At 44.7% G+C, this 15059-nt stretch overlaps 1 protein-coding gene across 2 annotated transcripts in view; it reads left to right on the forward strand.

Moving 5' to 3' along the window:
• GRB7 (growth factor receptor bound protein 7) overlaps positions 1–13937 on the forward strand; it is a 119754-nt gene extending 105817 nt beyond the window's left edge. For both annotated transcript variants that reach the window (XM_088474722.1, XM_088474723.1), the window contains 5 exons: positions 8159–8275; positions 8568–8628; positions 9387–9474; positions 10828–10921; positions 13189–13937. In XM_088474722.1, coding sequence (XP_088330848.1) covers positions 8159–8275; positions 8568–8628; positions 9387–9474; positions 10828–10921; positions 13189–13335 — 507 coding nt within the window. In that variant the 3' untranslated portion in view covers positions 13336–13937. The remainder of the gene's footprint in view (positions 1–8158; positions 8276–8567; positions 8629–9386; positions 9475–10827; positions 10922–13188) is intronic.
• Positions 13938–15059: the final 1122 nt, after the last annotated feature.

Genomic DNA, 15059 nt, shown 5'->3' on the forward strand with positions numbered 1-15059 from the left:
GGTGATAGATACAGTGGCTTCCAGCATTATGTGGGGGTGATAGATACAGTGACTTCCAGTATTGTGCACTGGTAATAGATACAGTGGCTTCCAGCATTATGTGGGGGTGATAGATACAGTGGCTTCCAGTATTGTGCAGTGGTGATACATACAGTGGTTTCCAGTATTGTGCAGTCTGCAGTGGTGATAGATACAGTGGCTTCCATTATTGTGCAGGTATGATAGATACAGTGGCTTCTAGTATTGTGCAGTGGTGATACATACAGTAGCTTCCAGCATTATGTGGGGTTGATAGATACAGTGACTTCCAGTATTGTGCAGTGGTGATACATACAGTAGCTTCCAGCATTATGTGGGGTTGATAGATACAGTGGCTTCTAGTATTGTGCAGTGGTGATACATACAGTAGCTTCCAGCATTATGTGGGGTTGATAGATACAGTGGCTTCTAGTATTGTGCAGTGGTGATACATACAGTAGCTTCCAGCATTATGTGGGGTTGATAGATACAGTAACTTCCAGTATTGTGCAGTGGTGATAGATACAGTGACTTCCAGTATTGTGCAGTGGTGATACATACAGTGACTTCCAGTATTGTGCAGTGGTGATACATACAGTGACTTCCAGCATTATGTGGGGGTGATAGATACAGTGGCTTCCAGTATTGTGTGGGGGTTATAGATACAGTGACTTCCAGCATTATGTGGGGGTGATAGATACAGTGGTTTCCAGCATTATGAGGGGGTGATAGATACAGTGGCTTCCAGTATTGTGTGGGGGTTATAGATACAGTGGCTTCCAGTATTATGCAGTGGTGATAGATACAGTGGCTTCCAGCATTATATGGGGGTGATAGATACAGTGGCTTCCATTTTTGTGCAGTGGTGATACATACAGTGGCTTCCAGCATTATGTGGGGTTGATAGATACAGTGGCTTCCAGTATTGTGCAGTGGTGATAGATACAGTGGCTTCCAGCATTATGTGGGGGTGATAGATACAGTGGCTTCCAGTATTGTGGGGGGGTTATAGATACAGTGGCTTCCAGTATTATGCAGTGGTGATAGATACAGTGGTTTCCAGCATTATGAGGGGGTGATAGATACAGTGGCTTCCAGTGTTGTGTGGGGGTTATAGATACAGTGGCTTCCAGTATTATGCAGTGGTGATAGATACAGTGGTTTCCAGCATTATGAGGGGGTGATAGATACAGTGGCTTCCAGTATTGTGTGGGGGTTATAGATACAGTGGCTTCCAGTATTGTGCAGTGGTAATAGATACAGTGGCTTCCAGCATTATGTGGGGTTGATAGATACAGTGGCTTCCAGTATTGTGCGGGGGTGATAGATACAGTGGCTTCCAGTATTGTGCAGTGGTGATACATACAGTGGCTTCCAGCATTATGTGGGGTTGATAGATACAGTGGCTTCCAGTATTGTGCAGTGGTGATACATACAGTAGCTTCCAGCATTATGTGGGGGTGATAGATACAGTTGCTTCCAGCATTATGTGGGTTTGATAGATACAGTGGCTTCCAGTATTGTGCGGGGGTGATAGATACAGTGGCTTCCAGTATTGTGCAGTGGTGATACATACAGTGGCTTACAGCATTATGTGGGGTTATAGATACAGTGGCTTCCAGTATTGTGCAGTGGTTATAGATACAGTGGTTTCCAGCATTATGAGGGGGTGATAGATACAGTGGCTTCCAGTATTGTGCAGTGGTGATACATACAGTGGCTTCCAGCATTATGTGGGGTTGATAGATACAGTGGCTTCCAGTATTGTGCAGTGGTGATAGATACAGTGGCTTCCAGTATTGTGCAGTGGTGATACATACAGTGGCTTCCAGCATTATGTGGGGTTATTGGCATACTTGCCTACCCTCCCGATTTGGTCGGGAGCCTCCCGAAAATCGGGTGCCGCTCCCGACCTCCCGGGATGGCAGGCAAGTCTTCCGGTTGCCGCCGACCCCTCCTGTCCCACTGCAAGTCTCCCGGCAGCTAAGGGGACGGTGACGCGATTCGCGTCATTTTGGCACCGCCCCTCGTTTCACACTGCCTGTAGTATCGGCAGTGTGTAGCGGGGGCGTGGCAAAATGACACGCTCGAATGGCTCCGCCCCCACCCCGCCCGCAAAAATGTCTCATCTTGCCGGCCCCGCCCCTTCTTTTGACCACGCCCCCCAGTAATGCCGATCTGGCTGCTCCATCCCGGAAGGGGCAGCCAGATAGTCGGCATGTATGGTTATAGGTACAGTGGCTTCCAGTATTGTGCGGTGGTTATAGATACAATGGTTTCCAGCATTATGAGGGGGTGATAGATACAGTGGCTTCCAGTATTGTGCAGTGGTAATAGATATAGTGGCTTCCAGCATTATGTGGGGTTGATAGATACAGTGGCTTCCAGTATTGTGCAGTGGTGATACATACATTAGCTTCCAGCATTATGTGGGGATGATAGATACAGTGGCTTCCAGTATTGTGCAGTGGTGATAGATACAGTGGCTTCCAATATTGTGCAGTGGTGATACATACAGTGGCTTCCAGCATTATGTGGGGTTGATAGATACAGTGGCTTCCAGTATTGTGCAGTGGTGATAGATACAGTGGCTTCCAGTATTGTGCAGTGGTGATACATACAGTAGCTTCCAGCATTATGTGGGGGTGATAGATACAGTGGCTTCCAGTATTGTGCAGTGGTAATACATACAGTGGCTTCCAAATACAGGCACTTTGCGTGCAACTGAGAATTAGCCTATTGGAATTATTCACAGTGCATGGAAACATACTTTGTGCATTTTTGTAGAAATGATCTACATTTGCTAATTTCCGGAACTTGTCCTAACATCCATAATTGTGGCAGATGACAGCAGCTGCAATCATATTGTAATAAAGAATAATTATTGGGTGTTTTTAGGTGTGACAATTCTAATGCTCACTGCCGTTAGCTAATGTCAGTGTGAGTTTACTAAAGCTGGGCATACACGTCCAGATGAACACAGGAAATGCCTGTTTGTCGGCCGCAGCTGGGCACACACTGCCGGATGCGACATTTTAACTCATAAATATCGCATCGGACGGGCATGCTGAACAATCCGGCATGCCCGACCGAGCGATTTTTTTTAACCCTCGGTGACCCGCATACACGCTACAATTATCGGGCCGTTCCGATAACTGTAGCATGTATGGCCAGCATTAGCAAGACAGGGCAAAATCATATTAAAATTCTTATTGTAACTTGAAAGTGAAAAGGGCAAAAGGTAAATTTTCTAGCCTGGATTGTGGGGCAGATAACAGCTTCCTGCAGGAAAAAAACAATGCACCAAACTGCCAGCAGAACAGTCATTTGGGACACATTTGTTATATTTAAATTAGAGATGAGCGGTTCGGATTCTGTGGAATCCGAACCGCTCCGAACATTGGGGATCCGAGTCCACCCGAACCCTGTTTGGGTGTTCACCGCCTGACTCGGATCCCCGTTCGGGGCCGAACGGCGGCCGCCTGATGTCGGATTCTCACTAGAGAATCCGACATCAGGTCTCCTCGCGTGTAGGGCAGAGCGCAGTGATAGCGCTCTGCCCTACAGAGACACAGACACACAGCCGCCAGCGGCAGCTGTGTGTTTGTTACAGCAGCCAATGAGAGTCACACAGACTCTCATTGGCTGCTGCACGGAGGGAGCCGGCTGGAGCTCACACATGAGCTCCGTCTTCCGGCTCCCTCCTCAGCGTGTGACAGAGCGGACGGCGCGGGAGCGGGGATACAAGTAAGTTTTATTTTTTTACTTGTCAAAGGTCCGGGGGCGCTACTGGGGGGGGTCTGCACTACTGGGGGGGGTCTGCTACTGGGGGGGCAATACTACTGGGGGGGGCCTGCTACTGGGGGGGGCAATACTACTGGGGGGGGCCATACTACAGAGGGGCCTGCTACTGGGGGGGGCTATACTACTGGGGGGGGTCTGCTACTGGGGGGGGGCCATACTACTGGGGGGGATCTGCACTATTGGGGGGCCATACTACAGAGGGGCCTGCTACTGGGGGGGGGCTATACTACTGGGGGGGTCTGCACTACTGGGGGGGTCTGCTACTGGGCGGGGCTATACTACTGGGGGGGCCATACTACAGAGGGGCCTGCTACTGGGGGGGGCTATACTACTGGGGGGGTCTGCTACTGGGGGGGCCATACTACTGAGGGGCCTGCTACTGGGGGGGCCATACTACTGGGGGGGCCTACTACAGGGGGGGCCATACTACAGGGGGGGCCCATACTACAGGGGGGGCTACTACTGGAGCAGCCTACTACTGGGGGGGCCTGCTACTGGGGCAGCCTACTACTGGGGGAGCCATACTACTGGGGGGGCATACTACTGGGTGGCATGCTAATGGGGGGCATACTACTGGGGGGGCCTGCTAATGGGGGACATACTACTGGGGGGGGCCTGCTAATGGGGGGCATACTACTGGGGGGCATTCTACTGGGGGCACTGCATAGTGGACCCTACTACTAAGGGGACTGCATAGGGGGCACCACTGCTGGGGGACATTGTGTAAGGGACACCGCTACTGTGGGCATTGTGTAAAAGGGTCACTACTGTGGGCATTGTGTAAAAGGGGCACTACTGTGTGTCGTAACATAAATAAGAGACACTACTTTGTGTCTAATGTGAATCAGGCCCTATGTGCGGTGTAATGCTAATAAGATTGTGCACTGTGACTCCTAGGGCCGTAGCCCACTTTGTAAACAAGTACTGTGACTCTGCTGGCCGTACCCCACTGGGTGGGTGCACTACTTTTCATTTCTGCCACTGCTGTGTGGCAATGTGTCATAGATGTGCTTTATACTGTGGTGTCTGTGTCGTTGTGCCGCTGCTTTGTCGCTTAGTAACCAGTCAGCTCACTGCAACCTTTGGCCAATAATGTTGAAAACAATATTATAAGCTGTGATATGGTCTAAATTGACTGGAAATTAATGTTATTGAGGTTAATAATACTCTAGGAAGAAAAAAAAGACCAATTTATGTGATTTTAGCTTTTTTTGTCAATTTTTGTAAAAAAATCCAAATCCAAATCCAAATCCAAAGCCAGTCACCGCAGTTTGGCAAATCCAAATCCAAATCCAAAGCCGGACGACGAATTAGAACCAAATCCAAATCCAAATCCGGCAAAAATGGTCCGGCGCACATCCCTAATTTAAATACAGTATAACTATTTCTTTAAACAAGTTGTTTTTAATGAAAGAACTCAACACGGCTTCTAGTGGATATGATAGATGGACTTCTCCATCTCCCCTACCCTCCACATCTCCCCTACCCTCCACATCTCCCCCTACCCTCCACGTCCCCCCCCCCGCTCCATTGTTCTTTACTCCTGGCCAGCTCTGCAATAGCATATTTTCCCAAGTATGCTGCGTACGGGATCGCAGCAGCGATGGGCAATTTGTGCATATCTGAATCAGGCCCATATTGAGAATACCCAGCAGTATAAAGGTAAGATATGCTCAAAATATTCATAATTGCAAGAGGACTCTATGGGTTATATTTACTAGTGCGGGTTTTTAGAAGTGGAGATGTTGCCCATAGCAACCAATCAGATTCTAGCTATTATCTTCTAGAAGGTGGTAGATAAATAAGTAGAATCTGATTGGTTGCTATGGGCAACATCTCCACTTCTAAAAACCAGCACTTTAGTAAATATAACCCATAGAGTCCTCTTGCAATTATGAATATTTTGAGCATATCTTACCTTTATACTGCTGGGTATTCTTAATATGGGCCTGATTCAGATATGCACAAATTGCCCATCGCTGCTGCGATCCCGTATGCAACAGATTTGGGAAAATATGCTAATGTAGACCTGGCCAACCTGTGTCTCTCCAGTTGTTGTGAAACTACAAGTCCCAGCATACTTTACCAGATGATCGGTTGGGAGGGTATGCTGGGACTTGTAGTTTCACAACAGCTGGAGAGTCACAGGTTGGCTAGAGCTGTGCCAATGAAGCAGCCGTCGTCTTTTGCACAGACACACCCACCTCTGGCATATCACATCCGCTGCTTACGTACAAGAGACTAAACATCAAATGTCTGAGCAACCCTATGCCATCTCAGAATGTCCGTCTCACCCAAGACGCCGGGGCCACTAGCTGCCTACCACCCGTTACCTCCCCCAATTGCTGACTATTCTCAAAGTCACTCACTTTGTGAATAAATCCTCCACTGTGTTCGCCATCTCAACCCCATCACCGCATGTGCGCAGTGTGGTTTCGGTGCATGCGCAGAAGCCAAAAATCGCTTAACTGCATCCAACATCGACACTGCATTAACCTCTGTGCTCAAGCCCAAAGGTGCACATAGCTCCCTTCTCTTATGTACAATGATCGGTCTACAGATGATGTCATTTATATTTTTCTCATGAGATTTGGAAATAGTCAGTGCTAGTCATGATTTTGTTCTAATGCAATAGAGCTGTGGTGGCCACACAAAAATAAAGGCCAATGTTCTAGTTGCCAATTAGAACCAGGTACAGTTAGTTTACTTTACATCTACCATATATTGAAATAAGCCTATTACATTACTAAGGTGTTATTAAGTGCAATGCCTCAGTAATGCTATTCCCTAGGGAAGGGTTTCCAAAAGTTGGTCCTCAAGACACCCTAAGAGTCCAGGTTTTAAGAATATCCATACTTAAACACAAGTGACTTAATTAGTATCTCAGTCAGTTTAATTATACAGCAAGCATGGATATGCTTAAGACATGGACTTTCAGGGTGCCTTGGGGATGGAGTTTGGGATACCCTTCCCTAGTCTCATGAGTAATGGATCAGTCCACAAAATAGCTGCCCCCTCTGTGTATAGAGGGCATATACACTTTTTAGAGAGTTATCAGGCCTGATTCAGAGTTGTACGCTAGGCCAATGTTTACGCAAATGGAGCATTTTTTTCTGTAACTGCGTCAAGATATATTATCGTAGTCATAGGCTGCAAGTGTTTATTTGCAGTGTGAGTGACCGGCAGGGAACTTTTGGTGGAGGCTACGTGGAGTGGTGCCCTAAAAACGCAGGCGTGTCTCGACTGTTTCAGGGGCGTGTCACAACCTACATCTGCTATCCCATACACAGGAAACAGGGCTTCGGCATCGCAGTTATGGCTGCCATTCTCAGTGACCATAGACTTACTCGAGGAGTCCATGTTTGTCTGATCTGCGACTAATGTTGTGTATGTGTACACAGTTGCGGACAGCTGCGATGGCTCCAGTGGGTGTCTCAGTACAAATCCTGGCCTCTGTTCCATTAGCATATTTTCACACATTCACAGCTACGGAATCGCATGGTCAATTGTTAACTTGTGCAGTATCAGAGGTCCCCAGTGACATGTGTTTTACATCCCTCTTCACAGTGTACAATAGGTCACACTGAGCCTGATTCATAGCTGTAAGTGGAGTGGTCGCAGTATTGCGGGCTTGAAAATTGCCACCGTTACCAGCCCTTATACAGAGTTGGCCACAGCTGTGCGACTGCACCTACCTTATACACCAGCTTGTGAAAGCAGCGGCCATTATTATCAGCACAGAATTGTACCAGCCCTATCCTGGCTGCAAAAGATCTGTCTGAAATTGTCGGATATTTGAATAGGCCACAATTCTGTTAACACGCCCACAACATGCCCATGTCAAGCTTATGGGCTTAGGCCGTGTTGCCTGCCAGTTAACCCATTTTGCTGCAAATGCTGATCTGGCTGACTTCCGATCTACTCGGAGTCGCCCCGGGCAGATCTGCAAAGATGAAAAAGTTCACCTCAGACGGCCTTGGATGCATGGGCGCTGCAGAAAAATTGCCGATGCGGAAGCTATGCTTGTGGCTCTGAATCAGACCCCCAGTAAGGGACAGATATGGAAATTGTAAAAGTAGATGGTGTTGTCCACAGCAACCAACCAGATAATACTTGTCATGTTTCTATAACAGCTAGTTAAATGAAAGGAAACATCTGATTAGCTGTTCAAACTTAAGTTACCTGTTTGATTTTCATGGAAGGTCCCAATGTCCCTTAAAATATCTTTTAAGAAATTGCACATGAGAGAAATCATGAAGGTCTCCTCCCCTCGCAGCACTTACAGAAAGGGAAGCATACAGGTAATAGACTGTAACTGAATGTTTTGCACCCGCAGCACAGCGTATCTGACAGCACTTTGGTTCCAATGGATTTTTCGGGGTGTACAGGTCGAGTAATAGAGAACCCACTTGAAGCTCTCTCTGTCGCAATTGAAGAGGCGCAGTCTTGGAGAGTGAGTATATCGTTACATCATGAATTTCTGTACAATTAATGAACTCCTGATAATTTATTGGAGAAATTACACAAACTTCATTTAAGTGGTTGTAGCATCAGCAGCAGTCAGGTGCAGTCCTTCCCATGGTGAAGATTTCAGTGGAAATGGCACTGCCCAGTTGGTTAGTTCTTGCTCCAATAGTAATTGTATATCAAACCTAGTGGGCGTGTCGCACATTATTACCACCTGCAAAATAACATTACAGCTGTATGTGCGTATACTGTATAAAGTGGCGTTTTCCTTCCAACAGAAAAAAACAACCCATCGTTATAGTCTGCCAACCCCGTGCCAGACTACACACAGCAGTGCAGGTATGTGCAGAAGGCTTAGTGATTGCTTTTCTCACCTCTATTGTAACAGTGCATTTCTGCCAAAAATCTATTTCCTTTGCTCTTCTGATTAAAGGTAGCCTTTGCTGAAGGGCCATATGACTTGTAATAAATTTCTTAATAGGGAAACAGTCAAAGAAGTTATTAATAATTGACATTAACAAGCTAACCCGATTATTCATCTCCAGGTTACAGATATCTAAAGGCACACACAGAGTAAATTACAGACTGTTTAAAATTCATTAAACCTATTTTTAAGGTCAGCAAATACCAATCACAAACTTGTATGCCTAATTATCCATCTTGCACGTTGCAAGGCGTACACCCTCAGCACACCTTTTGTAAATTGACTGAAGACATGCAGTTGGAAACAGTATACACATCACATCAAGGTGCAATCTACTACCACTATATAACCACCCCCTCACTAAGCTCTAATAAAATACAGTATGGTGCATTAACATGAGAGCAGGTGAAAATGGCATTTGTACTGCAGCAGTTTCACTGCCCTTCATAGCCCCTACATATTATTGCAGTGCCTATGTGTTGTAGTATGTCCTTTATGTTATGTGTATTTTATTTGTGTGCATGCTGTCCGTTTCTCTAAGCTGCATGTTCTGTAAGAACACAAAATACAGTATGAACCTTTGCCTGCTTCCTCTTCATGCAATAACTAATGATACACAGATGAGCATGACTGCAAAAGTAATAGTAATGTTTGTTATTGTCCACGCTGTCAGTGATACACAAGACTCAGGCGTGGTACCATGGGCGTCTGTCACGAGATGAAACTCAACGCCTCATAACCCAACAAGGAATGGTAGATGGGTAAGAAGTGACATCCTTGTCATCATGTTGTCAGTTACTCTGAATCAGCACACTTTAATTCTGTATTTCTTTACAAACAACAGCCATGATATAAAGTATTAATCATCAGATCACCTCAGTATCATGTTTACTGTAAACACTGTATTACCAGACTTCTTCATTTGTTTTAGATAAGTTTCCTATAGAATGCTGGGGATTTGTTTTAGGATTCTGTCAACTGTCTCAATGAATCCTGCCCAATCCATAGTTTAGCACAACCTGTCTGTAGCTGCCATCTAGCTACAATTTATGTCATAAATTGCTGTGGTTGTGGGCGTAATTTATGTCATTGGTCCGTGCACTCTTCCCTAATAGCCCTATGGCAGTGATTACGACCTGTCACTACATCAAGCTGGATTGATCACAAGAATTTCTGAGTGATGGTAGAAAAAACTATAAGTTACATGTATGTAATTAAAATTAGGTCTGCTTTACATTTATGTTACCTAAACAAATGCTATCTGTAATCCCAACTTTGTATATTACAATGATTTAAGATTGGCGTGTCATGAAATAAATAAAGGGATTGTCTACTTTCATATAACTTTAACTGAGCCTTTTGCAACTTATACTAAATGTATATCTTTTTCTTTTTAGATTCTTTATGTACTTTGTAGCTATATGAGCAGGCAGTTGTTTATTTCCATTTCCTTTATGGCTTAATGCTATTGTATCAAATGTAGAAAGCTTAGCACAGTTGTATTGTGATAAAATGCAACAGTAAGAAATGACTTTGCCTAATGAGATACATGTATAGTTACACAGCCTCGCAGATACATGTATAGTTAAACAGCCTCGCAGAAGTCAGAAAGTAAGGTTTTTAGTGAAAGTTACAAAAGTACATGTACAAAACAATAAATTAGGGATGGCCAACGACCATCGATGGTTCAACCATTTTTTTTATTGTAATCGGCAGTGGTGTACGATGTTGAGAACACATCGACAACGGCAGTACGATGGCTGAGGTCTGACCGTGTGTAGCACTCAGACATCGATGGCTAAACCATCAGTGATTTGCTAAGGATGGTTTGAACCCATGGACAATCAATAGTACAGCCTTAAATTGTCATCACTACAATAAAAGTCATTTATTTAATGGTGGACGACTATTGGCAGTATCCATGTGATAGCCATGTCACATTTCAAACATTCCTCTACTATGAAATGACTGTTTGAAACTGAAAATTTGCTGTTATTGGTCGAAAAATAACCACAATATTTGTATTGTTATACTCATGGAGAATAGGATGAAATGGTAGCAGGAGCCTCCTCCCCTTCTCTTTAATACAGACACTCCTTTCTTTCCACCCACAGAGTGTTCCTGGTGCGAGAAAGCACAAGAAACCCCAAAGGATTTGTCTTGTCATTGTGTCACTTACAGAAAATCAAGCACTACCTCATCTTACCGGTACGCGCCTATCCTCAATGCAACAAGATTTAGTCTCTGACACTGCAAATAGTTTAATTAGTTTTTTTATTTTTATTTATGTAATATCAGTACTATTAGTTCTCTAACAGTTAGATAAGCAATCTCTAATAACTACGGCATATTCTATTTTTATATAAGTGACTTTTTTTGACCTCTTATTCTTCAAGTCTCATAATTTTTGTCAGGCTCTCCATGTTCTAGACTGCTCTGGCATCTTTTCAATTTACATACATTAATATTTCTGGGACAGTTTATTTAAAGTACCTTCCCATCACCTTCCCAGAGTGGAGGCAAATATTTTGTGGGGGGAACTACTTTCACATCACTAGGAGGCAGTGATGTCGCTGAGGAAAGAGGCATGTTACTGCCTTGTGCATCAGTAATGTTGAATACCCAGAGCCGTAACAAGGACCCTGAGTGCCCTCTGCCGGCCCTGATCCCTTTTGTGCATGGGGATCATGATGTTGTGCATAATGGGATAGGCTGACGAAACTTGGATGTGCAGCAGTGCCCAAAGCATCTTCAAGATGCTCTGGGCAGCTGTAATTATGGCAGGGAGTCTGCCTGTAGCGTCCAAAGGAGTGCGGAGGGGGGTCTGCAGACCGAGGGGGGGGGGACGAGGTTCTACGGGGGCCAATGAAAATATTTCTATGAGGCCCCTCTAGGTCTAGTTACGCGCCTGCTATGGGCTGCAGCCTTCCCGGTAAAATCCACCACTGCTAGAAAGCCCCCAGTCTGCACGAGTGTAGTAGGTATTACCGCCGGCGGTTCAAATCCCGACAGCAGCAGCCCAACATGGGTGAAGATCCCGATCGTCCCTAAGGTAAGTATCGCTAACCTAATTCCCCCCCCTAACCCTCCCTTAGGGGTGCCTAACCCTAACCTCCCCCTCTAAGTGCCTAAGCCTAAGTGCCTAAACCTAACCCCCCCCTTCCCCGCTGCCTAAACCTGAGTTCCCCAGGGGATTGCCTAACCCTAACCTCCCCACGGGAGTACCTAACACTAACCCCCCCTTCCCCGCCGCCTAAACCTAACCCTCCCGGGGGTTGCCTGACCCTAAGTCCCCCTGGGAGCCATAAACCTAACCCCTCCCCCCCCCGCGGCTGTCAGCGCACGGCTTACCTTCGTTCGGTATGCCGGGCGTCGGTCTTCTGGCGTCTGGTTAATGACAGGCATCGGTTTTTGACGCCTGTCATTAGTACCATGCCGGGATTAGAGAGTCTGGAAGTCAGTGGTCGGCATTTAGACCATTGGCTTCCAGACTACATCCCGTCTGCACTGGCTTCACATTGGAAGCCCTTTCTTCTGCTAATCTCAAACTGGACTGTCAGTCCCAGGAGCAGAACCGTAACTAGACTTTTTGGTGCCCTGTGCCAAAGAGATAATTGTCGCCCCCCCTCCAATTTTTAAATATGGATATAAGATAGTGCACCTAAAGGGAAGGGCCAGGGAAGAGATAGGGAAGACCAGGAGAAGCTCCACCTTCTTCCTTTATTCTAGTCAAGGACGTTACCTGGCAAGGTTCTCTCACAGGATGGGCTTTAGCCGCTAAGAATAAACAAGTGTGGCCGCTAACAAGCGCCACCCAACATGGTGTACACAGCAATGCAGCAGTCTGAGGTCCGGGCTAAGTATCCGAAGATTTCATTAAACCTCTGGAGGTCCCGTTTGCGGTAGCGGTAAGCTGCACCTGTATAGCGGTATTTGGCCTCAATTGTATATGACGGTCTCTCCCACTCACATAGAGGGATCGTGCCATACACGGAGGGTTTCAGATATCATTACACCGTGAATTGCATGTTGTCAGTTATGTCTGGCTGCTCCGATTGATTAACGGAGCAATAAATCCTTTGTCAGATACACTCGCCATCAAAAGTGTTTATCTACAGACTGCTACATGTTAATCAGCTTCAGGACTGTTCCATAAACTTGTTGCATATGATAAAACTCATTGATAAATGGACCCCATAATCTGGTCTAGTGCGAAAATGGAGTGCCTAGTTCAACACAGTTCTTTATACTGAATGTTGTGGCCGCAGCTCTAGTAAAATAGTATTATACAATATAGCTATTGTTGTGTTGATTTGATCTACTGCCCTGGAAGGGGGTTTCCAGGCAACTGGAACTCCCCCTGCATTTGCCTATGCTGGACTATTATTCTGTATGTGTGAAGCTGCTTTTGTGATTTTTTTTTTTTATGCATTATTCATAAAAAAATAATTGTTATTTTTTTTTGTTTGTTTCAGTGCGAGGAAGATGGCAAGCCTTACTTCTCTATGGATGATGGCCAAACCAAGTTTGTTGACCTCATTCAGCTGGTTGAGTTCCACCAGATCAACAGGGGTATCCTACCATGCACCCTCAAGCACTATTGCACTTCTGTAGCACTATAATTGGGGCTCAATTGCCCCAAAATGAGGATGGAACAGGCCTCTTGAAGGAAAAAACTAAATTTTATGATGGGTGTTTCAACAACACGATTGATACTCCATTTCATTTTGTCTAGTATAAAAGACAGCACATGTACAGTGCCGGGATATGTAAAATATTACTAGATTTGTTACGGATCTAAAGCCTGGACTGAGTGAACGGAGTTCTATCTGGAAGAACATATTCAATAAGCTAATCGTTTTCTTTTTTATGATGGTACAATCATCTCACAAGACATGTCATGTGACATTTGGTGGCTAAATTCCAGTGGAAGACAATCTCTTATTGCCCGTGGAAAGACGGCAGGAGAAGGACACCATAACAGTATCTGAGGAAGGAATGTTAAATGGTGCATCTGTCGCTGAGGGCACTGTACTGTAAATATCTACAAGGCCAGTTCATTGTCACATATTTTATATAAGAAATCCTAACTATATATTTTTGCCTTCTATTTTCTCTTATTTTTGTACAGAATGCCCTAACCTCAATCTACTTATGAAAACAAAACGTTTATTTATATGTACCCAAATGTGTCACATTACAGTAATAAAAAAAAAAAAGTTCACTACCCAATTATACAGTCATATCTTGCTGTTAGAACAACTGGGATTTATTTTATCAATAGCAAATATAAATAGACTATTGGTTAAAAACAGACTGTGAATTTGGGGCATTAGAACTTTAGCAGACCATAACAATTAAAATGCAGTAAAAACTGGTTTAATTTGCGGGTACAGCGCATTGTGTTACCGGTAACAAAGACATCACAGCTTGAGAGTCTGGACAAGTATTTTTGTTTGTGCTTTCTTGTTTATCTTCAATATTCAATTGAATGAATATACACACTCAGGCACCATTTCTTCTTGTAATGAGTACAGCCACACCATTTGCCCCAGAACTGCCTCAGTTATTCATGCTATGGATTCAGCAAAGGGGCAGGAAACATTCCTGAGAGATTCTGGTCCATGTTGACATGATAGAATCAGACAGATTCTGCAGATTTATTGGCTGCACATTTATGATGCAAATTGACTGTTTCACCCCATTTTAAAGGTTCTCTAAATAGATTGAGAACTGGTGACAGTGGGGCAATTGGAGTACACTGAAATAATTGTTATGTTCATGGAACAGCTCAAGATTATTAACAGAGTAGCAGTAGTGGAACTGGATTCAGCAGCTACCATTGCACTTTACAGTGTCATGGATATATATTTGCTACTGCAATTACAAACTCTTTGGTTGTACACAATGCAACAATCCTTTGCAAATCGGACTCTGTATCCTCTCCTCTCAAGAACACTTATGACAATTAGATTAGTTTCTAGGTTAGGCACAAATAATACATCTTCTACATCTGTGATAATTTCCTTTCACCTTCAAGCATAGAGTAATTGTCCCGGCTTTTGTGGCATTTAGGATCTTGTCTTCAATTTCTCTGACTTTCACTGACCCACATGACCAATTTTCAATGCAGCACACATGCTTTGTGGGTCCTGAGTCCATGTAACCAACAGTCCTCACGGTGGTTGTCTGCTACATTTAAGGCTGGCTTATTCATGCTGTCATGTCTAGGTGATGAGATGCCACTTAATACACTTGATCTGCAATCTGAGGCCTTATATCCCAATTTGTGACATTTACAACATCTATACTTAGGCATTCTGTGCTTTGAACTTTAGAATTGTAG

Source organism: Taudactylus pleione, unplaced genomic scaffold (genome assembly GCF_031769625.1).
Source record: "Taudactylus pleione unplaced genomic scaffold, aTauple2 ptg000155l, whole genome shotgun sequence".
In the NCBI taxonomy this organism is placed as follows: domain Eukaryota; kingdom Metazoa; phylum Chordata; class Amphibia; order Anura; family Myobatrachidae; genus Taudactylus; species Taudactylus pleione.